The 25,155-nt window shown below is 43.2% G+C and overlaps 1 protein-coding gene across 2 annotated transcripts in view; it reads right to left on the bottom strand.

Moving 5' to 3' along the window:
- cltb (clathrin, light chain B) overlaps positions 1-11,544 on the bottom strand; it is a 29,006-nt gene extending 17,462 nt beyond the window's left edge. The window contains exon 1 of one of the 2 annotated variants that reach the window (XM_070878472.1): positions 11,296-11,544. In XM_070878472.1, coding sequence (XP_070734573.1) covers positions 11,296-11,485 — 190 coding nt within the window. In that variant the 5' untranslated portion in view covers positions 11,486-11,544. The remainder of the gene's footprint in view (positions 1-11,295) is intronic. The other variant, XM_070878473.1, reaches the window with a different exon arrangement.
- Between the last annotated feature and the right edge of the window lie 13,611 nt (positions 11,545-25,155).

Genomic DNA, 25,155 nt, shown 5'->3' on the forward strand with positions numbered 1-25,155 from the left:
TCAGCATGGATTTGTGAAAGGGAAATCATGCTTGACAAACCTTCTGGAATTTTTTGAGGATGTTTCCAGTGGAGGACAAGGGAGAACCAGTTGATGTGTATTTGGACTTTCGACAAGGTCCCACACAAGAGATTAATGTGCAAAGTTAAAGCACATGGGATTGGGGGTAGTGTGCTGACATGGATTGAGAACTGGTTGTCAGACAGGAAGCAAAGAGTAGGAGTAAATGGGGACTTTTCAGAATGGCAGGCAGTGACTAGTGGGGTACCGCAAGGTTCTGTGCTGGGGCCCCAGCTGTTTACACTGTACATTAATGATTTAGACGAGGGGATTAAATGTAGTATCTCCAAATTTGCGGATGACACTAAGTTGGGTGGCAGTGTGAGCTGCGAGGAGGATGCTATGAGGCTGCAGAGCGACTTGGATAGGTTAGGTGAGTGGGCAAATGCATGGCAGATGAAGTATAATGTGGATAAATGTGAGGTTATCCACTTTGGTGGTAAAAACAGAGAGACAGACTATTATCTGAATGGTGACAGATTAGGAAAAGGGGAGGTGCAAAGAGACCTGGGTGTCATGGTACATCAGTCATTGAAGGTTGGCATGCAGGTACAGCAGGCGGTTAAGAAAGCAAATGGCATGTTGGCCTTCATAGCGAGGGGATTTGAGTACAGGGGCAGGGAGATGTTACGACAGTTGTACAGGGCCTTGGTGAGGCCACAACTGGAGTACTGTGTACAGTTTTGGTCTCCTAACTTGAGGAAGGACATTCTTGCTATTGAGGGAGTGCAGCAAAGGTTCACCAGACTGATTCCCAGGATGGCAGGACTGACATCAAGAAAGACTGGCTCAACTGGGCTTGTATTCACAAGTTCAGAGGAATAAGAGGGGATCTCAGAAATGTTTAAAATTCTGACAGGTTTAGACAGGTTAGATGCAGGAAGAATGTTCCCAATGTTGGGCAAGTCCAGAACCAGGGGTCACAGTCTAAGGATAAGGGGTAAGCCATTTAGGACTGAGATGAGGCGAAACTTCTTCACCCAGAGTGGTGAACCTGTGGAATTCTCTACCACAGAAAGTTGTTGAGGCCAATTCACTAAATATATTCAAAAAGGAGTTCGATGTAGTCCTTACTACTAGGGGGATCAAGGGGTATGGCAAGAAAGCAGGAATGGGGAACTGAAGTTGCATGTTCAGCCATGAACTCATTGAATGGTGGTGCAGGCTCAAAGGGCCAAATGGCCTACTCCTGCACCTATTTTCTATGTTTCTATGTTTTTTTTTTAAATAGCTGCCTAGCAGTATTGACCTAGCGAGGAGACTGCCCATTTGCACTAGAATATCTAAACCTTTGAAAAAAAAAAAATTAGATTTTTAGGATGCTGAATGAATCATCGTTTCCCTGAAGAGGGCAGAAGCAAGTAAAAATATCAGCAAATGGCATGCAACTGAAGAGCTTGAATAAACTGAAATTTCAAGACAATGATTATTGCTCTCAACTGTGACTAAAATACAACCAAATACTAATAACTGGATCTAGAGATCATGTGTTCAGATCACAATCCAATATGCCTATTGGGAGGTATTTGAATATGTAGCTAGTGCCAACAAGATACTCATTAAATTAAGATGGCTACATTTCATTCTGGGAGGTCAAAACAACCCAAAAAACTCAAGTGTCTGACATCATTTCAAAATGAAATGTTAGTTCCATTTCAAGTACTTTGGCAAGTTTGGGATGGAATTTCCTTTCTCCTCATTTATGCCAGCTTCCACACCAAACCTGCCAATGGCAACGTATACCAAAATTTCCTGAGAATATAATTAGCATATGCCAGAACATAATCAGCATAAAACAAGCTAGGCCAGCATAAATAATTGGGTTTGAGGAAAGTGTGGAACATATGCCATCTTTCTTCTTGACATGAACATTAATATTTGAAGTCAAACCATCCTTTATCCACATGGAGCACATCACATTTAAGAAAATGCAACTGAATCTTAACGCAACAGATTCTGATGCGACATGAAAACATAGAAAACATTGCAAGTTGTGTGCACTTGTGTGTAAAGAGAAGTTATGTTGAATGAGCTGAGTGGGATATAACTAATGAGTTGATCTAAAGGAGATATTCAGAGGGGTGCCAAAAAGTGGGTTTTAGGAAGTCTTGGGGAAAGGAGGTAGAGATTAGGGCTTAGGTGGCTGAAGGCACTAATGCCAATGATGGAACCAAAAAAAGGGGGGGGAAGTGGGGGAATGCATGCACAAAAGGTCAGAGTCAGAAGCAATGGAGAGTTATGACAGGTAGGGCTAGAAGAGTTTACAGAGATATGGGGGAGGGGGTGGGGCAGGCAGGAACATGAAAAGGATTTAAACAAGGGTGAGAATTGTAAACTGGAGGTGTTGTGGGAGAAATCAGAGCCAATGCAAGTCAGCAAGGACAGGAGTAATGGGTGAGCATGACATACAGGAAAAATTTGATGTGTACATAGCATGGACTATGAGCACTATAATAGTAGAGTCTGGCAGTGACAAAGACATGCACAAGTACTTCAGCAATAAATGGGCAGAAGCAAATGTAGGCAATGTTGAGAGTTGACAGGGGTCAGAAGCTGTAAGGGTTGAAAGAAGTGGATGCATTGGTTACAATCTTCCAAAATTCTAGATTCTGGAAAGGTCCCAGCAAATGTAACACCCCTATTCAAGAATGGAGGGAGATAAAGCAGGAAACGTTAGGCCTGTTGGGCCAACATCTGTCATTAGAAAAATGCTGGAATCCATTAAGGAAGTAGTAGCAGGACATTTTAGAAAATCAATGCAATCAAGCAGATTCAACATGGTTTTATGAAAGGGAAGTTGCATTTGACAAATTTATGAATTCTTTGAGGATGTAATGAGCAGGGTGGGTAAAGGAACCGGTGGATGTAGTATATATAGATTTCCATAAAGGCGTTCGATAAGGTGCCACATAAAAAGTTACTACACAAGATAAGAGCTCATGGTGTTGGGGGCAATATTAGCATGGAGAGGACTGGCTCGCTAAGAGAAAGCAGAGTTGGGATAAATGGGTCATTTTCAGGTTGGGGTGCCACAGGGATCAGTGGTGGGGCCACAACTATTTACAATCTATATTAATGACTTGGATGAAGAGACTGAGTAATGTAGCCAAGTTTGCTGATGATAAAGATGGGTGGGAAAGCAAATTGCAAGGACAAAATCTGCAAAGGGATATAGACAGGCTAAGTAAGTGGGCAAACATTTGAGAGAGAAAGGAGAGAGAGAGAGAGAGAGAGAGAGAGAAGAGAGAGAGAAAAAGGAGAGAGAGAAAAAGGAGAGAGAGAGAAAGGAGAGAGAGAGAAAGGAGAGAGAGAGAAAGGAGAGAGAGAGAAAGGAGAGAGAGAGAAAGGAGAGAGAGAGAAAGGAGAGAGAGAGAAAGGAGAGAGAGAGAAAGGAGAGAGAGAGAAAGGAGAGAGAGAGAAAGGAGAGAGAGAGAAAGGAGAGAGAGAGAAAGGAGAGAGAGAGAAAGGAGAGAGAGAGAAAGGAGAGAGAGAGAAAGGAGAGAGAGAGAAAGGAGAGAGAGAGAAAGGAGAGAGAGAGAAAGGAGAGAGAGAGAAAGGAGAGAGAGAGAAAGGAGAGAGAGAGAAAGGAGAGAGAGAGAAAGGAGAGAGAGAGAAAGGAGAGAGAGAGAAAGGAGAGAGAGAGAAAGGAGAGAGAGAGAAAGGAGAGAGAGAGAAAGGAGAGAGAGAGAAAGGAGAGAGAGAGAAAGGAGAGAGAGAGAAAGGAGAGAGAGAGAAAGGAGAGAGAGAGAAAGGAGAGAGAGAGAAAGGAGAGAGAGAGAAAGGAGAGAGAGAGAAAGGAGAGAGAGAGAAAGGAGAGAGAGAGAAAGGAGAGAGAGAGAAAGGAGAGAGAGAGAAAGGAGAGAGAGAGAAAGGAGAGAGAGAGAAAGGAGAGAGAGAGAAAGGAGAGAGAGAGAAAGGAGAGAGAGAGAAAGGAGAGAGAGAGAAAGGAGAGAGAGAGAAAGGAGAGAGAGAGAAAGGAGAGAGAGAGAAAGGAGAGAGAGAGAAAGGAGAGAGAGAGAAAGGAGAGAGAGAGAAAGGAGAGAGAGAGAAAGGAGAGAGAGAGAAAGGAGAGAGAGAGAAAGGAGAGAGAGAGAAAGGAGAGAGAGAGAAAGGAGAGAGAGAGAAAGGAGAGAGAGAGAAAGGAGAGAGAGAGAAAGGAGAGAGAGAGAAAGGAGAGAGAGAGAAAGGAGAGAGAGAGAAAGGAGAGAGAGAGAAAGGAGAGAGAGAGAAAGGAGAGAGAGAGAAAGGAGAGAGAGAGAAAGGAGAGAGAGAGAAAGGAGAGAGAGAGAAAGGAGAGAGAGAGAAAGGAGAGAGAGAGAAAGGAGAGAGAGAGAAAGGAGAGAGAGAGAAAGGAGAGAGAGAGAAAGGAGAGAGAGAGAAAGGAGAGAGAGAGAAAGGAGAGAGAGAGAAAGGAGAGAGAGAGAAAGGAGAGAGAGAGAAAGGAGAGAGAGAGAAAGGAGAGAGAGAGAAAGGAGAGAGAGAGAAAGGAGAGAGAGAGAAAGGAGAGAGAGAGAAAGGAGAGAGAGAGAAAGGAGAGAGAGAGAAAGGAGAGAGAGAGAAAGGAGAGAGAGAGAAAGGAGAGAGAGAGAAAGGAGAGAGAGAGAAAGGAGAGAGAGAGAAAGGAGAGAGAGAGAAAGGAGAGAGAGAGAAAGGAGAGAGAGAGAAAGGAGAGAGAGAGAAAGGAGAGAGAGAGAAAGGAGAGAGAGAGAAAGGAGAGAGAGAGAAAGGAGAGAGAGAGAAAGGAGAGAGAGAGAAAGGAGAGAGAGAGAAAGGAGAGAGAGAGAAAGGAGAGAGAGAGAAAGGAGAGAGAGAGAAAGGAGAGAGAGAGAAAGGAGAGAGAGAGAAAGGAGAGAGAGAGAAAGGAGAGAGAGAGAAAGGAGAGAGAGAGAGAGAAAGGAGAGAGAGAGAAAGAGAAAGGAGAGAAAGAGAAAGAGAAAGGAGAGAAAGGAGAGAGAGAGAAAGGAGAGAGAGAGAAAGGAGAGAGAGAGAAAGGAGAGAGAGAGAAAGGAGAGAGAGAGAAAGGAGAGAGAGAGAAAGGAGAGAGAGAGAAAGGAGAGAGAGAGAAAGGAGAGAGAGAGAAAGGAGAGAGAGAGAAAGGAGAGAGAGAGAAAGGAGAGAGAGAGAAAGGAGAGAGAGAGAAAGGAGAGAGAGAGAAAGGAGAGAGAGAGAAAGGAGAGAGAGAGAAAGGAGAGAGAGAGAAAGGAGAGAGAGAGAAAGGAGAGAGAGAGAAAGGAGAGAGAGAGAGAAAGGAGAGAGAGAGAGAAAGGAGAGAGAGAGAGAAAGGAGAGAGAGAGAGAAAGGAGAGAAAGAGAGAGAGAGAGAAAGGAGAGAAAGAGAAAGGAGAGAGAGAGAGAAAGGAGAGAAAGAGAGAGAGAGAAAGGAGAGAGAGAGAGAAAGGAGAGAGAGAGAGAAAGGAGAGAGAGAGAGAGAGAGAGAGAGAGAGAAAGAGAGAGAGAGAGAAAAAAGATGCGCAAGATCAGATCAGCCATGATCTTATTGAATGGCCTAATCCTGCTGCTATTCTACAAGATGCAGAGGTTGTGAATGTTCTGCTTCAACTCAAAAAGATGGCCATAATGATGGAATTGAATCAGTGGCAAGGCTAGAGTTTTGGCAGGAGCTACAGACATTGGCTTTGGTCATCCCAAAAGTGTGGCTCAACCAAGCCAGAGTGTCAGACAAACAGTCTGAGAGGCAGTTGAGCTGGGGGGGTTTGGTCAAAAGATATATCTCAGTGTCTTGAGTTAGAAGCAGACCCCCATCCCACCCATATGTCTTCAGATGAAGTAGCCAAGGGGCAGTGTGTAGATAAGGGAGGGGAGGGCACCAAGCATCAGCTCTTCAACCAGAGGTAACATTGGCTTCTCCTGCCCAGCATTGACAGATGCACTAACTGGAATTGGATTGTTAAGAGTGAAACCAAGTGCAGGCAACCCCATTGTCCAGCTCAAATGGAGGAGACACATTAGGGGAGGATGTCAGTACTTTACTTTCATTAGTGGTTTCCTTTGTTAAAATCTGTTTCAGGTTTGAGCTGAAAAATACTAAAAGACTATTGCATTACAATCCATGTGAACAGATTTAATGATATGACTATTACAGACCAAATACTGTACTTCTAAAGCACAGCTTTTTCTCCAAGACCATAAAGCACACCAGCTCCAATATATTATTGAGCATTACTAGATAGGTTTCGTGGTATGCTTTCTCTTCCACAACAGGGAGAGTTTGAGAGTCAGGGATTATCCAAACAATTCACCAAGTATTGGAAAACACCACCCTTTAGTATGAAACAGGCTTAACTTGTGCAGGTAGCTGAACAGATGTGGGGCAAGTCAAAATTACAGGCAACACCCACTATTTCACCACAAAAATCCAACAACTAAACTAAAATTCCAGTATACTAAATAGATGGAAAAACACACTAGTTTCCAAAAGCAAGAAAAAAAAATTTAAAAAACGAGTACATGCTCACAATAGCTCAATGGACAAATAGTGTGATAAGGTATAATGACTATACAATCCAGGTTTTAGTCAGTGGTAGGTTAGCTGATCAGCAGGATATAGCTGATTATGTATCACTGGTTTGGGGAGGGAAGAAAATTCACTCCAGATTGCTGTTCAGAGTCCTTGATAGGAAATATGTCAAATGAGGATCCATCATAGGCAGACCCACAAAAATCAAAGACTTGCTTCCACTCAAAAAAGAGAGTTCTCAGGTGACAGGAATTACAGTCTCTGTCACAGGTGGGACAGACAGTCGTTGAAGGAAAGCGTGGGTTGAGTCTGGTTTGCCGCACACGCCTTCCGCTGCCTGCGCCCGTTTTCTGCATGCTCTGGGCGACGAGACTCGAGGTGCTCAGCGCCCTCCCGGATGCTCAACCTCCACTTAGGGTGGTCTTTGGCTAGGGATTCCTAGGTGTCAGTGGGGATGTTGCAGTGTCAATGAGACTGAGGGTGTCCTTGAAACGTTTCCTCTGTCCACTGGGGATTGCTTGTCATGTAGGAGTTCAGAGTAAAGGGCTTGCTTTGGGAGTCATGTGTCAGGCCCGCAGGAACAATGTGACCTGCCCAACAGAGCTGGTCGAGTGTGGTCAGTGCTTCGATGCTGGTGATGTTGGCCTGAACAAGGACACAAACGGTGAGTCTGTCCTCCCAGGGGATTTGCAGAGACAACGCTGGTGGTATTTCTCCAGCAATTGGAGGGGTCTGAGCCACAGGAGGGCAGGTATTGCTACCGCCCTGTAGACCAGAAGCTTGGTGCCAGATCCGAGGGCCTGATTTTCAAACACTGTTCCTCAGGCGGCTGAAGACAGCACTTAACTGCGTCACCGATGTCTGCCCTTGCTGATAATAGGCTCCCGAGATATGGAAAGTGGTCCATGCCGTGGATCTTGATGACCAGGGGGGGGGGGGGTGAAGTGCTGTGTGGCAAGGTCAGGTTGGTGGATGACTGTCTTATGGATGTTTAGTGTAAGGCCCATGCTTTCATACACCTTGGTGAAGATGCTAACTATGACTTGCCGTTCAGCCTCTGAATGTGTGCAGACGCAAGCGTCGTCCGCGTACTGTAGTACTGTAGCTCAAAGAGGTTGGGCCGGTCTTGGATCTGGCCTGGAGGCGACAAAGGTTGAACAGGTTCCCACTGGTTCTATAGTTTAGTTCCACTCGATCGGGTGTTGCGTGTGAGGTGGAGCATTGCAGCATTAATTATGTTTTATTTGTCAAATAGCTACTGGTACTTGTATCTTTTTGGTATGCTTGTACATCAATAGGAACAAACTAGGGAAAGGGCAGAAATGGAAAAAAGCTCAATGAAATTTCTATTGAAGCGAGTGCGGAAAACCAAGCAGCGAAAGCTGCTTTCATTAGCGATCATTTTGTCTACCTACAGAAATGCTGTCAATGACAAAATTATTTGTCCTCATGGCCTTGAGGGTTCGAAAGAATAGTAATGCAATACTGAACTGATAAAGTACAGATATGGAGCAGGCAAAAAAAGCAGCGACAGTACAGATTAGCAATCTGGGTTCATTTCTTGCTTATTGTATACATTTTTAAAACTATTGCAACAATTCCAGCATAAATGAAAGCACTCAGCTTTACTGTCAAAATGCCAATCCCAACCATCACTTTCTGCTGCTGCATCTTAACATGCTAATCCCAATCTTATAAAGTCAAAACAAGTCACCCATGGTGTCACACATAGGGAGTCAAGTTCAAGTACTGTCTTCAGATGAAGCACTGTGAAAGGGTGGGAGGACAATTGAAGGGCATAGACATAATGCAGCCCCTTCACAACACAAAAGTTTACATTAGGCAATTTCCATATTAAATATGGACATACAAATTTATAATGGAAAAAAGTTGACAGGAAGGGTGAACAGATGCAAGATTTTCAATGTATTAAATATAAAGTACCAGTGGATCTCCCTCAGTGTTGCTTGCCCATCAGATAGAATATACCATTCAATGCAAATTATAGTCTGCTGTTAACTGTACCCCTTTAAAGGGCACAAAGTCTAAATATTAAACAAACAGAGATTCAGATTAGAGTTTAAATGCTTGGTCAGTGAACTGAAAATTGGAATCTTGTCAGGCAAACTGAACAGCACAACATTTTTTTTTAAATAAATGTTTTGCTTCTATAACATTGACTTCTGCACACATACCAATACAAAAAGGTAGCTTGCCATTGAAAGAAAATTAAATCCATATAAACAAAGCCAGAATTCAATTATTTAAAATTTCCTGCTGGATTTACTTGACCAATTTTTTTTGTTTAATTGAAAGTTATCAGCAGTTCAGTCCCAAAGACCAGAGGGGAAAAGAGGGAGAGATATTTTTGAATATTCTAGAGTTAATTATAAGCTCTTGGTATGGATTTTGCTATGCAAAAAAAAAAAGAGACAGGATACTTAGTTTCGTCTACTCATGAAAAAGGTCTGGTACAATTTGCAATTCATGAATTAGAAGTATTATAGGAAGTCTTCCTTTAATAAACTTGCTATTCCAGCATTTCATATCCATTGCAGACCAATGGTAAGAATATTGGGAGTTCCAAATGGTTGAGTAAATGCACAAACCAGTGAGCCATAAGATCACAACTCAAGAAATAGGAGCAGGAGTTGGAGTAGGCCATACAGCCCCTCGAGCCTGCTCCGCCATTCAATATGACCCAAGAACTCATTTTGTGTGTGGAAGCAAGTCTTCCTCGATTTCAAGGGACTGCCTATGATGATGGCTGAACTCCAACTCTACTTTCCTGCTCTATCCCCATATCCCTCAGTCTGTAATATACAAACAAAATGATGGTTGTGGGTTCTAGTGATACTGATTGATTGAATCAATCAGTGGGAATATGATTAAGAAATAAAAACAGGATTTATACATGTGATTGCTAGTCAGTTGCTCTGCTGTAAACCTAGAAATCATAGAAATTTACAGGCATTCGGTCCATCGTGTCTGCTCTGGTTGAAAAAAAGCTATCCAGCCAAATATGGGAGAGAAGACTGGAGGGATCACAGATCAAGCCAATCAGATAATTTAACTTCATGTGTGATTGAGCAAGGTAGAGGTCAGCTGCCATCACCACCACAGAACTTCACCCTAGATCAAAGCTTTATAAAAATTTGAATTGAAACATTGCAACATGTAATTTGGTCAACTATACTAGATAGATATTAAAGGTTCATACTTTTAAATTAAGTATTGTTCCAACTGGCAACTCCAGTTAAACTAACAGCTTTTGTTAAACATTTAAATACAATTAATAATTCAAACACTACACATGGAAGGCTAGACATTTAAATTGGTAAAGATCATAGACAACAAAGTCAATTACAGATAAGTGATCTAGCACTGGATAAACAGTTTTCAAATACTACAGATGAAAAAATATTTACATTTATGTGAACAGTGCTATTCCCACATCACTTCAAAAGTTTGGGATATTTTGTGAATCTAGCAATAAGGGTCAAGATACAAGAGCAGAAACCCTACAGTATATTTTATTCAGGTTTAGCATTGTTTACCATTTCATCCAGTTGACAAGTTATGAATAAACTTCATTAACCATTTCTTCATTGGAGTTATGGTCTTATCCACTTCATGTGCTGTTTTTATTGTTGTGAACCTCAACTTCTAAATCTTTGCTTTCTCGAAAATGTAATTATTTTAAAAACCAAAATGTACTACTTCACATATACTGCCATTGAATTCAGCCACGTTTTGCCTATTCCACCATCTTATCAATACCTACTGAAGTTTCCTTTGGCTCAATTATTTATTGCCTCTCCTATTTTAGTACATTCAGCAAATTTAAACCCAATCGATTTATAACAATTTTAGGTAGCCTCTAATCACAACAGCATGTTTGTGATAATTCCGCAGGACCACTCACTGCGACAACTGATGGCTGAAAATTGAAACAAATTTATGCGAAAGGCTCGACCTCGCTTTCTCAACAGGGAAAATGGTTTGCTTGCACAAGTCACTGCACCCAACAAGGTGCAAACACAGCGTGCGCTAAAGGTCATGAAGCTGCTGTCACCAATGGAGAAAATGCTGAAGGGAATGTTAGTGGATTAAATACGTTTAAAACTAAACGAAGCGTAAAGTGAGCATCCTGTGCAAAATTCGAATAGGATTCAAAAGCACAGCGGAAGTGCTTAGTCTACAGTTTTATATTAACACAAGCAAATTTGCTCTGGGACGCCTACAAATGTTAAGTTACGCGGGTAATATGACAAAAGTGGAAGTACTGATATTCAGAATAACTTATCAACTCGTTGACAGATACACAATTAAAAAAATCTCTTAAGCAGCGCCAAAGCAGAAAGTCAGGAAGAGTGAACAGGAACATAACCGCAAACGCCTATCAGCAGGCGATGTCATCTGAACCGATGACGCTGCGATATTCAACACTCCCCAGCTCAACGGGCAGAGGGCTGTGCGGCGGGCACAGGCCACTCTCCCGACTCGGGGCAGGGCCCCAACTGCAACCGCTCCAGTGACACTGCCCGGGTGATAGCGAATCTGGACCTGGCAAACACTGAAATCAGTGGGAAGGTCAGAAGAACCAATAGAAAGCTGTCCGGGCACCAGCTTCCAACCACCGGCTCCCTCCGGCAGGACACCGGGCAGGCCCGGGGACCTCAACAAGCCCGACCCCTCACAAGCCCGCCCGGCAGGCGTTGCCCGCGCCCCCCCCCGCCGCCGCCCCCCGCCGCTCACCTCCAATGTCGTCCGAGTGTGGCTGTAAGGCGGGCGGCACCTCCCCACCGTCCAGAATGCTGAACCCTTCATCGTTCTCGATCCCCGCGATCTCGCTCTCCTGCTGTGCGAGGAAGGCGGCGGCCGGGTCCTCCTCGGCGCTGCCCGTGGTGCCGTTGTCGGAGGAAAAGAAGCCAAAATCTTCCGCCATCTTCAGCTGGTTCCTGCCACTGAACACCACCGGAAGCTAGCTGCGGCAAACCGGAAACTCCTCCAGCTTCCCCCCTTACGTCACCTTTATTCAGCGGCGGCGCCAAAGCCCCGCCCTCCACGCGACCCCTTCCGCTTGCCCAAAGCCCCGCCCCTGCCGCCCACGTGATTCTCTCCGCCTGCTCAAAGCCCCGCCCCCACGTGACTCCCTCCGTCTGCCCAAAGCCCCGCCCCCACGTGACTCCCTCCGTCTACCCAAAGCCCCGCCCCTGCCCCCACGTGACTCCCTCCGTCTGCCCAAAGCCCCGCCCCTGCCCCCACGTGACCCCTCCGCCTGCCCCAAAGGTTACATTCCCAGTGATTATAAATCCAGTTCCAGTGTCAGATTTTGCTGGTCACATCGAGACACGGTGTCAGTTGCTTGCCCTTAAAGGAGTGACACCATTGGTATCCCCGGAAACGTGTTTGGTCCGCCGACATTGAACTTTAAAACTAAACTAACAAACTAAATCAGAAAGTTAAAATCAGGAGTGGTGAAAGCCAGCCTCAGAGTTGCAACATTGTAATGGGCACGTTGTTCCCCAACAAGGGCGAGACAGCCATGAGCTACCATGTCCCACTCTTCTAATTGGACCAATGAGGAGACACTGGTTTGCTCCCAGTGTCATCAAACAAAATAATTTAATAGACGTGTCCCATTCTTAGCTAGCAACAAACACTTAAATTGTACAAAAAAAACCCAAAGAAATCATATCAATTTAAATTATACATTATATATTTACACCATCCACTATGCATTCCAGTTCCCACGGAAGTCGCGGAAGACCTCAAGCATACTGGTTAATCGTGGCTCAGTTGGTAGCACCCCCGCCTGAGTCAGAATGTTTGTGGATTCAAGTCCCACTCCAGGAACTTGAGAACAAAACTCTAGGCTGACATTCCAGTGCAGTGCTGAGGGAGTGCTGATCTGTCGGAGGTGCCGTCCTTTGAATGAGATGTTAAACTGAGGCCCCATGACACTATTTCGAAGAAGAGCATAGAAGTTATCCCCGGTGTCCAAACTAATATTTATCCCTCAATTAACATCACTAAAACAGATTATCTGATCATTATCACATTGCTGTTTGTGGGAGCTTGCTGTGCGCCAATTGGTTGCCGTGTTTCCTACATTATAACAGTGACTACACTTCATAAAGTACTTCACTGGCTGTAAAGCGTATTGGGTCGTGAAAGGCGCTATATAAATGCAAGTCTTTCCTTATTTCTCCAGGGAGTAACCCTGTCTTAATCTCTCCGGTTTTGTTTTGCATATAATAAAGCACTGAAATATTGTCATATTATTGTTAATTTACATTCAGAAATCTAGTTTAGGAATCGAGATTCTGAATGAGCATATCATTACTCTCTCTTTGGCCTCCCACACTGTTACAACCAGGCTCCATACAAATTTAAGGAATCATATTTCATATTGTTTCTTATGTCTCTGCAGTCTTACGGTCTGACATTGACTTCAGTAGCTTCAAACCTTAGCTTTATCCCTATTTTAAGCATATAGTCATTTTAGTTAGTTTTAACTAATAAAGTTATGTTGTATTCTGTAGTCTTTTTTTACCCTATTGGTTCATAAGCAAAAATATTTCAATAACAAGTTTGTTCTCCAGTCTCAGTGGAATGATGGAGCTTGTTTGAAATGCCTGCATTCAGTGTGATCAGAAAATGCTGCATACATTACAGGGTGAGGACTGCTTTTATTTTTTTAGAACTTAAAAAAGATGTACATTAACATACAGTGGAATCTCCATTATCTGTGTTCCAATTACCCACCTTCCAGGTTCATCCGCTAGAATTTTTTAAACAAAACCTATTGTGAGAATTCATCTCAGTGCACCACTCTCCTCTTATCTGATGTAAATCAATTCCAAAGCCCTCAAAATATTGTTAATTTTATGTTATTTCTAATCTACTTCTCTTAATGATTATGCCAATGGTATTGCTGCACCCTATGTCTACAAAACTGGGGACACTATTATCTACCAATTTCAATTGATATCCAAGGAAGGACCTCCATTATTACAGATAATGTAGCTTCCATTATAGAAGAATTAGAGTGTAATGCATTTAATTTATGTGAACTAAAGCAAACATTGAATTTTCCAAATATAACATATTCTGTTTATAACACTGATAAAAATTTAGACCAATGACTAATATTGTATTAATGCTAATAATGTATTAATTATGCAGGATCATCTCTACTTTAGGTAATATGTACAAATTAATTTTAATAGCTGGGGAAGCTCTTTGCCAACTACATCTTACAACTGGAAAACAGTAACGTGAATATAAAAAGTCAATGGGGCAAAACCTTTTTAACGAGCACAGCAGAAGGCCAAAGAAACTGCTTTAAATTACTTTTGTGAATGATGGGATTTTAATTTTGAAATCCTTTTACTGTTCATGAGTGCAATGTTGAATTTTCTCCAGCATTGCATGGTGTTTTGGATATATACAACATACTAGTTGGGTCTATAGCATCTGCTTATGTTCAGGCAACAAGTCAGATAAACTGAAGAATATCTCCTTCTTTGGCTCAGTGTCAATATTTGTCTCACGCTTCTGTGAAGCATCTTGGGACTTTTTATGATGTTAAAGGTGCTGTATAAATGCAAGTTGTTATTGAATGTCCAGTTTCTGTCTATTTACCACAAAATATTGTATCTCAGATCATCCTCCATTTCCAGCTGCATTATGCATTGTGGCAAGTGATCTGGAATTTTAGTTATAATGGCAAAAAATAGTTACAGAATTAAATCAGATATAAAGTTAATAGGAGTGGGTCATTATTTCTTTTTAAATTGTTTTAAACTTATTTTTGTATAGATTGATTCATCTAAATGAGCAAAAATGCTTATATCGTATCTTGTTCATGTAGAATGCATCTATACTAAAATTCTTAAAACTATGTATAAGCACTCAAAGTTTTAATTAAGGAATGTTGTATGAGACCACAACAACAACTTGTATTTAACATGGTAAAACGTCCCAAGGTGCTTCATAGAGAGCGTTATAAAGCTTAATTTAACACTGAGCCATATAAGGAGATATTAGGGCAGATGGACAAAGATTTGGGCGTACAAAAGGGATTAACATGATGAGAGATATACTGAAATTTGGAGACATTTAATTTCCTACTCTTCGAAAGTCAATGAAAACAAAAACAGATTATCTAGTCATTATCACATTGCTGTTTGTGGGAACTTGCTGTGCACAAATTGGTTGCCACATTTCCTATATTACTACAGTGACAATACATCAAAAGTGCTTCATTGGCTGTAAAGCGCTTTGGGATGTCCGGTGGTTGTGAAAGGCACTATATAAATGCAAGATTCTGTTTTATTTTACTCTTATTGGCCAATTCAGATGACACTGGATTGCCCCAGTGTCATCAATCAAATCAAAAAAGATCGAACAAAAGTGCCCACTTTTTAAAAGGGCACAAACAATAAACACCCAAATTAAAAAGAAAACAAAGAATACTTAATAAATTAAATCAAAATATTGCCACCCATGTCAACAATGTTATTCAGCCTCTCCAGTGCCCATGAGAATGTAGATAGAAGGTTTGCGAATGTGTTAGTAAGGGATCATGGGAAAATGGCCAAGAGAAATTGTCCAGCTGCGATATTTGCCCTGTCGACACAAACAAAGGATTACTCAGAGTTGTGGTCAAACACGAGTTACGCGAAAAAGCAAAAGTCAGACATGAGTCAGACGAGGGGCTGCTATAAACAGCCGTAAAATAGGGAAATGTGATGAAATTCGAAACAATAAACACATCCCTGGAGCCCGCCCTATTTGGAGAGTTGTTAGCCTGCAATTGGGTATGCTATGGGGGAAATCGACCAATGATTGTATAAACTGAGTGTCACTCAAATGTGTTCTGCTGTAACAATGTATAAGTGTTGAGCTTTTGTACTGTTACGGGACTTGTCAGGAGAGAGGAGGACAGGCTCGAACCGAGAGTGTTCCCTTTATCTTAACAGGTCCCGGCCGGAGAATCTACAGAATAAAGGTCTTATGTTGCGAAGACTAAAAGTGTTCATGTGTCAGTGAATTCGCTGAAACAGATTGAAGGGAAAAGAATCCAGTATCAACATTTGGTGTCAGAAGTGGGATCTCAACGGACGACTGCCGAAAACTTGCGAATTAAGAGCTAGACTAGCCTTGGACGAGACGAGAGGAAAATGGCCACTGGAGTAAGTATAATTTCAATACTGCTCCAGTTTCCTCCAGTTTCAAAAGTCTGAGGAAAGTTTAGCCACTCGCTGGTTCTCAGGTGGTGTCTGAACGAGATCCAGGTCAATCTGGCGAACACTTTCTAAACTTAGGAAAAACCATGTAGCGACACGAAGAGAAAAATCGCGTAGCCGTGTAGCGACACGAAGAGAGAAATCGTGTAGGAAACTGTGCGGCGACACGAAGAGAAAAATCGCGCGAACCGCGTAGGGAAACGCGGAGGTTAGGGAATTACGTAAAATTAAGCTGCGAGACTACGCGGAACTGTGTAAATTTTAAATTGTACTTACGCCAGGTGCGGTGTCGATCTTGTATATCACTTGGTCCACCTAGGCTCTGGGTAAGCTAAACTGAGATCACCACGGGGCAGCGTGGGGGACGATTCGGATTAATTAGGACCCCGATCCAACGTGCGGCGACACAAGGATGGGTAATTTAGATAAAACTACGAATTCCCTGAAAGGTCATGGATCCCCGAAAAAAAAGACTCTTGTGAATGTCTGTTTTAAATGCTTGTATGCTTTTTACTGTGGAGAAGGAAGCTTGTGTGGGGAAACCGGGGAGTTGTGGTTTGCTTTAGCTCCACCCACCTTTTCAAACAGTGAAAGTTTTTTAACCCTTCATAGTGTTGTCCTGTATGTGGGAAGTTTAAGAGTGTGAACCTTATTGAATTACGTATATTCGGATGATAAGTTACGGAGCCAGGAAATGCACAAAGGATAGGTTTGTTGAGTAAAAACAAAATATATGGTCCCAGTGGTTAAAAAAGGGATAAGGATTTAATAGCCAAATGGAGACAGTACTGTCAAAAGCTGAAAGATGAGTCCCTTCTGTCAAGCTGGCAGGAGAACGCCACTAAACTAGGACTTTCCTTGACAGGAGGACATGTTAAAACTGTAGACGTCTTAAAGAAAGAGTGCGCGCACGAGAAATGTACTAAGAATTCCCTTGGGACCTCTGAGAAGGGTACAGATAGACTACGTAGTCGAATGGTTGGCTTTGCGTTGACCGAGGCTGATGATGAAATTGATGAATGGACACAGCCGCGCCCAACGGCGCCTCCTGCAGCCTCTGACCCTTTGTCACAGCCTCTTTCCCATCCCCCTCCACCTTACACTCCGGCGAGAGGAGTTAAAGATAAATGTAACCCTACACCAACGAAGCGACAAGCCCAAACGGACTCCAGTTTATAGATCATTTTTGAACTACTATTTCAGTTTATAATGCAGAATCAAGAGACTTGTGGTCCTTAGTGCAGCAGACCCTGAGCCCGACTGAACACATCCGGTTCTTAGAAAATTTGAGGCAAGCCACCCATGATGCATTAGTGACTGCTCACCCTAATAACGCCCAGGATCGCCTAAACGCTATCTTTAATGCTTTCAGTAAGAACCTTCAGAAGCCCATCAATATGGCAGCAGTATTAGAAACTAAACCCAAACGAGAAGAAACTGCCGACGAATTCATGGAAAGATTTATTGAAATATACGGAGGTCAATCAGGAGATAAAACCTTCAGGGCAGGGGATAATTCACCTCAATTCTGCTTCAGTGCCTGCCCTATTCGATTGCTCATGCTATCCGGACAAATAATATGAATTGGGCAGATAACAGTAAAGCCCAGATGGAAAGGGCGGTTAAATATTATTGACAGGAAAAGAAAGGAGAAGGGGGAGGTGTGCCCCCAACCCGGGTCAAGACTGAATACGTGACAAGAAAGGAAGAGCCGCCTCGGGTGGAAGGACCAAAACCCGACCCAAGGGGATACCAGATGGAACCGCAGTGTTGCGTGCAGGGTTGGGTGGATAAACAAGGATACGGTTATACCAAATGGCACGGGCCATGCTAATTACGGACCGCCCTACTGTCCCCGGCCTGGTATGGGAAGAGGTCGGAGCTGGGAAAGACGAGATGGATGCTTTAATTGTGGGCAAGAAGGACATTGGAGTAGAGAGTGTCCCTCCCGTCGGCACGAAAGAGGAAGAGGAGGGGGGCAAGGGGGGAGAGGACGGGGATCTTACACTAACTTCTCCCAGAACAACCCCTTTGGCCAACCGTCCCCCGATTACGTAGCTTGATTGTACAGAGAACCTCCCCGGCTGACGAACCAATTTGCCAGTTTCCAGTCCCTAGCACGGCTAAACAGATGCGGCAGTGGTTGGGGATGATCAATTACTGCAGATCCTGGATCCCTAATGTTGCCCTGATGACTAAGCACCTTACCCCGTATACAAATAAGGAAGGCAGCTTTGAAATAAAAACTGCAGACGTCCAAGCCTTTAAGGAACTAAAGACAGCCCTGCTGCAAGCTCCGGCTTTGGGCCGGCCCCTCTATGACCGGCCCTTTCAACTGTATTGTACAATCCTGAAAGACTGTGCTACCGTTATCTTAACACCTCTCACTCCGTAGCTGCCCTCCTGGGCCAACTGCAGACTCAACACCTTACCATGGTCAGGCAAAGCAGATATGAGATCTACTACTGAATAGTCCTAAGCTGACCTTTAGGCACTGTACGGCCATTAATCCGGCCTGTTTTCTTACTGAGCCACCCCAAGATGAGGAAGAACCCAGTCATGATTGTTTATCTTTAATTCAGGAGGCCTAATCGGTCAGGGAAGATTTAGTTGACGTACCAATGGAAGACCCAGACTGTATTATGTATGTTGACGGAAGTTCTTCTATTAATCCAGAAGGTACACGAATCTCAGGATAAGCCATAGTAAACCAGGAGAATCAGCTCTTGGAATCTGCCGCCTTTGAAACCGCCTATTCTGCCCAACAAGCTGAACTATTTGCCCTCACCCGAGCCTGTATCTTGGCCAAAGACCTCAAAGTCAATATCTATACCGACTCTAGGTATGCCTTTAGGGTAGCCCATGATTTCGGACAATTATGGAAAAACAGGGGATTCCTAACCTCACAGGGGAATGAGATATCCCATAAGCAACTAGTATCTGATTTGTTGCAAGCCCTCATGCTCCCTAAACGCATTGCTATTGTTCAGTGCACTGCCCACACGACCGGAAACTCTCCGGTCGATATAGGAAACCGCCGTGCTGACAGAGAGGCTAAACAGGCCTCTTGCGGACAACAAATGGTGGTGCCTAGAATGATGAGTCAAACTAAAAGTCCTGCCAAGGATAAGTTAGCCTCGGAAAAACCAATGCCAACCATCCAAGATGTCATTAAAGCACAGGAGGACGCTCCTGAAAAAGATAAACTGTTGTGGAAAGATTATGGATGTACTTATGACAATGTTTCTAAACTCTGGACCACTCCCGCGGAACAGACTTGCATGTCTGACGAGTTGGCTCGATGGGTTATTGAATGTATGCATTTTGCTACTCATTGTGGAGCAAGGACAACAAGTGACATGCTTTTGGCCACTTGGTGGCACCCTAGACTCCAGATGCTAGCCCAGAACATCAGTAGTCGCTGCCTTGTTTGCCAACAGCATAATCCAGGGAAGGGAGTCCCCTGTAATTGGGGTAAGACGCCCCTACCAGAAGGTCCCTTTGAGACCTTGCAGTTGGACTACATTGAGTTGCAAAGAGTTCAGTGTTACAAATATGTGTTAGTAATAGTAGATGTGTTTAGCAAATGGATCGAAGCCTACCCTACCCTGGACAATAAGGCTCAAACTGTTGTTAATGTGTTAATGAGGGAAATTATTCCTAGATATGGTATCCCAGCTCGACTGATGACCACCTATGTTCTTTCTCTGACTCAGGCTCTGCGACTAGCTCACAACCAGGTTCGAGAGGCTCACCTCGACCTCCCAGTTTTACCCGAATCGTCCCTCGTGGCACCAGGGAAGTATGTCCTGATTAAGAAATGGATTCGAAAAGGGTTGGAGCCACGATGGGAGGGGCCCTTTCAGGTGTTACTCACTACCCCCACCGCAGCTAAGGTTGAAGGGAGAAGTGCCTGGGTTCACCTGCACCACTGTAAACTTATTACTTCATAATGAGTCTCTCACTGGTCGTCCTAACCCTTGTTTCTGTTTCAGACTTCCTCTCCTCCATAGCTGAATAAACCACATCCTTGGGGCAGGAAGAAAAACGGCAAGAACACGGCAGGAGAAAGAAACAAGCAGACTTAGCTGTTTTCTGAGCTATCCTTATCTTATTGTTAACTAATGTATAGTATCGTCTAAAATTATTTAAACATGTGTAAGCTAGCAGGTATAATTGTGCTATCCTAGCAGAACTAGAAGGGCTACAGGATAACTTACTTTATCAGACCCATACCCAATTGCATGGCAATCGAACTGTGTGTTACCCACTAGCCCAATCAGTAAAGGCCTTGTTCGTGGCTACCCCTGGGTGGACCCCCCGCGACTTATATACGGTGGATACCACGGACGCACCCTGTGAGGGACAAACGCGCGAATATAGAAGGGGTATACCAGGAAGATGTGTGGAATTAATAGACTCCATGAATCCTGAGTACAGGAGATCCCAGGGAAAGAACGGAGCAGTATGCTCGGACATTGCAAGCTACCCGCTTTGCTTCTCAGGACAAGGGTGGGGTTGTGTATATGCCCTGGTTCCCGGGAACGCCACCTGTGTGCAGACGCAGTGTGCCCGTCAGCACTGTCGAGTGCGTAAGGGCCAGTTTACCTGTACCTGTAACGAGCAAAGATGCCTGAACGTGACCGCAGGAAGGCAAGTTATCTGCAGTCAGTGTAATGGAACTCATGTCAGCTCAGAAACATGGGCATACCCGTTTGATGTATAACACATGTCACGGATGAATCATACAATATCACCCAAGCCATTGATGCCATAAGAAAGCAGCTGGATGAGTTTAGGCAGGGCCCAGAGAAAGGAAATGGTTGGTTGGATTGGCTATTAGGAGGATCGTGGGGATCCTACTTGATGGATGCACGGAGCAGTTATTCTCGTTGTAATAATAGTTACCTGTTGTCTGATTATTGGTTGCTTTAATGTCTGTTGTAAAGTAATGATGGCGAAATTGGAGCAAACTCTTACAGTCACGAGCTCCCGGAATTTGGTTGAACAAACTAAAGGTTTATTCGAAGAGTATGAAAAACAAGAATTCGAATGGCTGAATGCGATACTCCTGGAATAATCACCAGGTTTATCATGGAATGATAAAAGGGGGGAATGAGAATGTAGATAGAAGGTTTGCGAATGTGTTAGTAAGGGATCATGGGAAAATGGCCAAGATAAATTGTCCAGCTGCGATATTTGCCCTGTCGACACAAACAAAGGATTACTCAGAGTTGTGGTCAAACACGAGTTACGCGAAAAAGCAAAAGTCAGACATGAGTCAGACGAGGGGCTGCTATAAACAGCTGTAAAATAGGGAAATGTGATGAAATTCAAAACAATAAACACATCCCTGGAGCCCGCCCTATTTGGAGAGTTGTTAGCCTGCAATTGGGTATGCTATGGGGGAAATCGACCAATGATTGTATAAACTGAGTGTCACTCAAATGTGTTCTGCTGTAACAATGTATAAGTGTTGAGCTTTTGTACTGTTACGGGACTTGTCAGGAGAGAGGAGGACAGGCTCGAACCGAGAGTGTTCCCTTTATCTTAACAGGTCCCGGCCGGAGAATCTACAGAATATAAAGGTCTTATGTTGCTAAGACTAAAAGTGTTCGTGTGTCAGTGAATTCGCTGAAACAGATTGAAGGGAAAAGAATCCAGTATCAACACCCACTGGTTGCGGAATGCCTCATGCATACCGGTTGACACCACGCGTTCCTTTGCCAGGGCCACCCAGGCGCAGACATAGCCATGGAAGAGAGGCAGGCAGACAGAGCAAACAACCCCATCAGCCGTGTCTAACCTGGACATGTGAATGGCCACCTTGACCTGGCCCAGGAGCACACATGCGAGGAGGTCCTCTGACTTATCCATCCCCCTCTACACTGGGTGGCCAATGATCAGGAGCGATCAGAAGTGCAGCCAGAAATTGAGCAGCAGCCCCTTCAAATAATAGAACAGGACTGCAACCTCTCACTCTGTACAAACATGTAACACGGACTGCCTGCTTCTTTTCTCCAGCTTTGTCCGTGCCAGGATGGCCCTGGTGAAGGAGCACACAGTGTCCATCGGTCTGCTTGAGGCATTCCACTACCGGTGGGCACCTCAGGGACTGGAACATGTAGTGGATAGTGGAAATAATATCAACAACTTGTATTTATTTGGCACCTTTGATAGTAAAATGTCCCAAGGCTGTTAAGTTTCCTTTATTTTGTATGATTTGGGATTCTATTAGTTGTAGCCATCTGTGGCTCAGTGGGTAGCACACTTGCCTCTGAGTCAGAAAGTGTAGATTCAAGTCCCACTCTAGGGACTTGAGCACAAAAATCTAGGCTGACTGTGCAGTGCTGAGGGAGTGATGCACTGTTAGAGGTGCCGTCTTTTGGATGAGATGTTAAACTAAGGCTCTCTCAGATGGATGTGAAAGACACTATGGCACTATTTCGAAGAACAGCAGGGTTGTTATCCCCGGTGTCCTGACCAATATTTATCACTCAATCAACATAATCAGAAACAGATTATCTAGTCATTATCACTTTGTGGATTGTGGGAGCTTGCATTGCGCAAATTGGCTGCTGCGTCTCCCACTTCAAAAGTACTTCATTGGCTGTAAAGCATTTTGAGACATCCAGCGGTCATGAAAGATGTTATATATATGTAAGTCTTTCTATTCTTTCTCTGGAAAGTGGTCACTTTTGTTAGAATTATTTTATATGAGTTGATGTCTCCTTATGTTTTAACAGAAAAGGCATTGAGGCCAATGGCAGTATCCCTCCTTCTGATCAGTCAATTGAACATCGGGAATAGTGTCACACAATGTGTGATATATTCACAGAGCACAAGCATACACAGATCCTAACATGGTAGGCAGCTCTGTCGGAAGCCTCCGGAAATCTGCCTAGTTCTGTTTAATTATTAACTGTGCAATTGCAGTACACAATATGTCCACATCCACAGTGTGGAGCTACAAACATTACAAGCTTACAGACATTACACTTCTCCCTTTTTAATGAAGAAGTTATTATAACAAACATCATACATTAACTTTAATGTTTATGCATACTCAGGATATCAACTTATTTTTTTCCATATTTACAAATTTAACTTTACCACTTGTTTTCTGTTTCGAAGAGGATACCTTCGCTCTCGAACAGAACATTCCAAACATGGTGTCGAATCTAAACTCATTCGAGGCTCATCCTGAGGAATGTTTTCCTCTACGGAATTTCCTTGATTTTCGTTTGAACTCACTCTAACTTCAGGCTCTTTGTTTTCCTGACTCGGACTCAGACTTTCATTCTGGTTCTCTCCTGGATTTGTTTCCAGTACATTGGATTTAGAATTTGCTACTGGTGTATCAAAACTATCTGATGAATCAGAAATAATTGAATCATTCCCACCTTCAACTCCTTCCATGTCTGTAGGTAAAATATGATCAACATAAACAAACCTAACCTATCCATTATCAAACATCTTTACTAAATATGTGCGAGGACCACATATCTTCACCACTATTCCTGGTAACCACGTTAAGGTTACCATATGATGGTTCTTCACTCTCATCTTCTGGTTTAATTTCACACTTCTCTCTTTTACTCTACCTCGATCATGATTCTCTTTCTGTCTTAATTGTGTCTCTTCTATGGACTGTGCCAAATTTGGTTTTAACAATGAGAATCTGGTTCGTGGCTGTCGTTTGAGAAACAACTCTGCTGGTGTTCTACCAGTAGTTGTATGAGGAGTATTTCGATATGTAATCAAAAAATTAGCCAATTTGTGATCCAATAACAACTGTCATTTCCTTGGATTTGGATCTAACATTTGTTTTATGAGGGCACGTTTTACAATTTGTACAGTGCGCTCTGCTGCACCATTCGAAGCAGGATGGTATGGTGGAACCTTGGTATGTTTCAGACCATTTTTGCTCGTGAATTGTGCAAATTCTTCTGAATGAAATTGTGGTCCATTATCTAAAATAATCTCTTCAGGGAGGCCAAATGAAGAAAATAATTTTCGCAAAAGGTTCAATGTTTTACTTGTTGTTATTTTCCACATTGGAAACACCTCAACCTACTTCAAATGGCTATCAATCACAATGAACAATTGTTGTCATTCTAACTCAGCAAAATCAATATGTAGCCTTTGCCACACCCTGGGAGGCCATTTCCATGGCTGTAATGGTACTGGTGGTGGTTGCTTGCTTAACGATTGACATGTCGTACACTGACTCACGATGGACTCTATATCTTTATCAAGACCTGGCCATCATAAATAACTGCGTGAAAAACTCTTGGTCAAGCACACTCCCAGGTGCTGGTCATGGAGGTCTCCTAATAATTTGGACCTGAATTTATTTGGTATAACCACTCTTGCACCCCACATGATACAATCTTTATCGACTGATAATTCATTCCTACGAATGAAGAATGGATGTGTATCTTTGTCTGTTACCTGGTTTGGCCATCCATTTGCAATATACTCATACACCTTTGACATCACTGGGTCATGTTTGGTTGCTCTACCAATCTCTTCAGCTGTGACTGGCAGTTCATCAATGTATGAAAAATAAAACACTTCTTCCCTATCGGGTATAACTTGTGATGGGGAAGGCAATCTAGACATTGCATCAGCATTACTGTGATCAGCTGATTGTCTGTATTCAATATCATATGTATATGGTGACAAAATCAAAGCCCATCTCTGCATTCAGGCAGTGGCAGCTAATGTTGGAACTGGGGACTTTGGATGGAGGATTGCTGTTCAGGGCTTATGGTCCATAACAATGGTAAACTTACGACCATACAAGTATTTGTGAAACTTCTTGACCCCAAAAATTAATGCCAAAGCTCCCTTTCAATTTGTGCATAATTACTCTCACTGGCACTGAGAGTGCGTGAAGCAAAAGCAATTGGTCTGTCCTCCCCACTACGTGATACATGAGAGATTACTGCCCCAACTCCATACGGAGAGGCATCACATGCTAGTTTAATCTCCTTAGATATGTCATAGTGAACTAGGATGGTGCTCTCTACCAATTTTCTTTTGCACTCCTTGAATGCTGTATTGCATTCTTTTGACTACTTCCAATGGACCTGTTTTTTCAAAAGTTCATTCAGTGGATGTAATACTGTAGCCAAATTTGGTAGGAACTTCCCATAATAGTTCAAAAGACCCAAGAATGAACAAAGTTCAGTGACATTCCTGGGAGTGGGTGCATTTCTGATTGCATCCAGTTTTTCCTTGGTCGGATGTAAACCATCTTTGTCTACTCTGTACCCTAAGTATTCTATTAAGTTTTTAAATATCTCACACGTACGAGCAGACTGTGCTTCTCTAGCCGTTTGAGGACTTCATTCAA

Source organism: Pristiophorus japonicus, chromosome 4 (assembly GCF_044704955.1).
Source record: "Pristiophorus japonicus isolate sPriJap1 chromosome 4, sPriJap1.hap1, whole genome shotgun sequence".
In the NCBI taxonomy this organism is placed as follows: Eukaryota; Metazoa; Chordata; class Chondrichthyes; family Pristiophoridae; genus Pristiophorus; species Pristiophorus japonicus.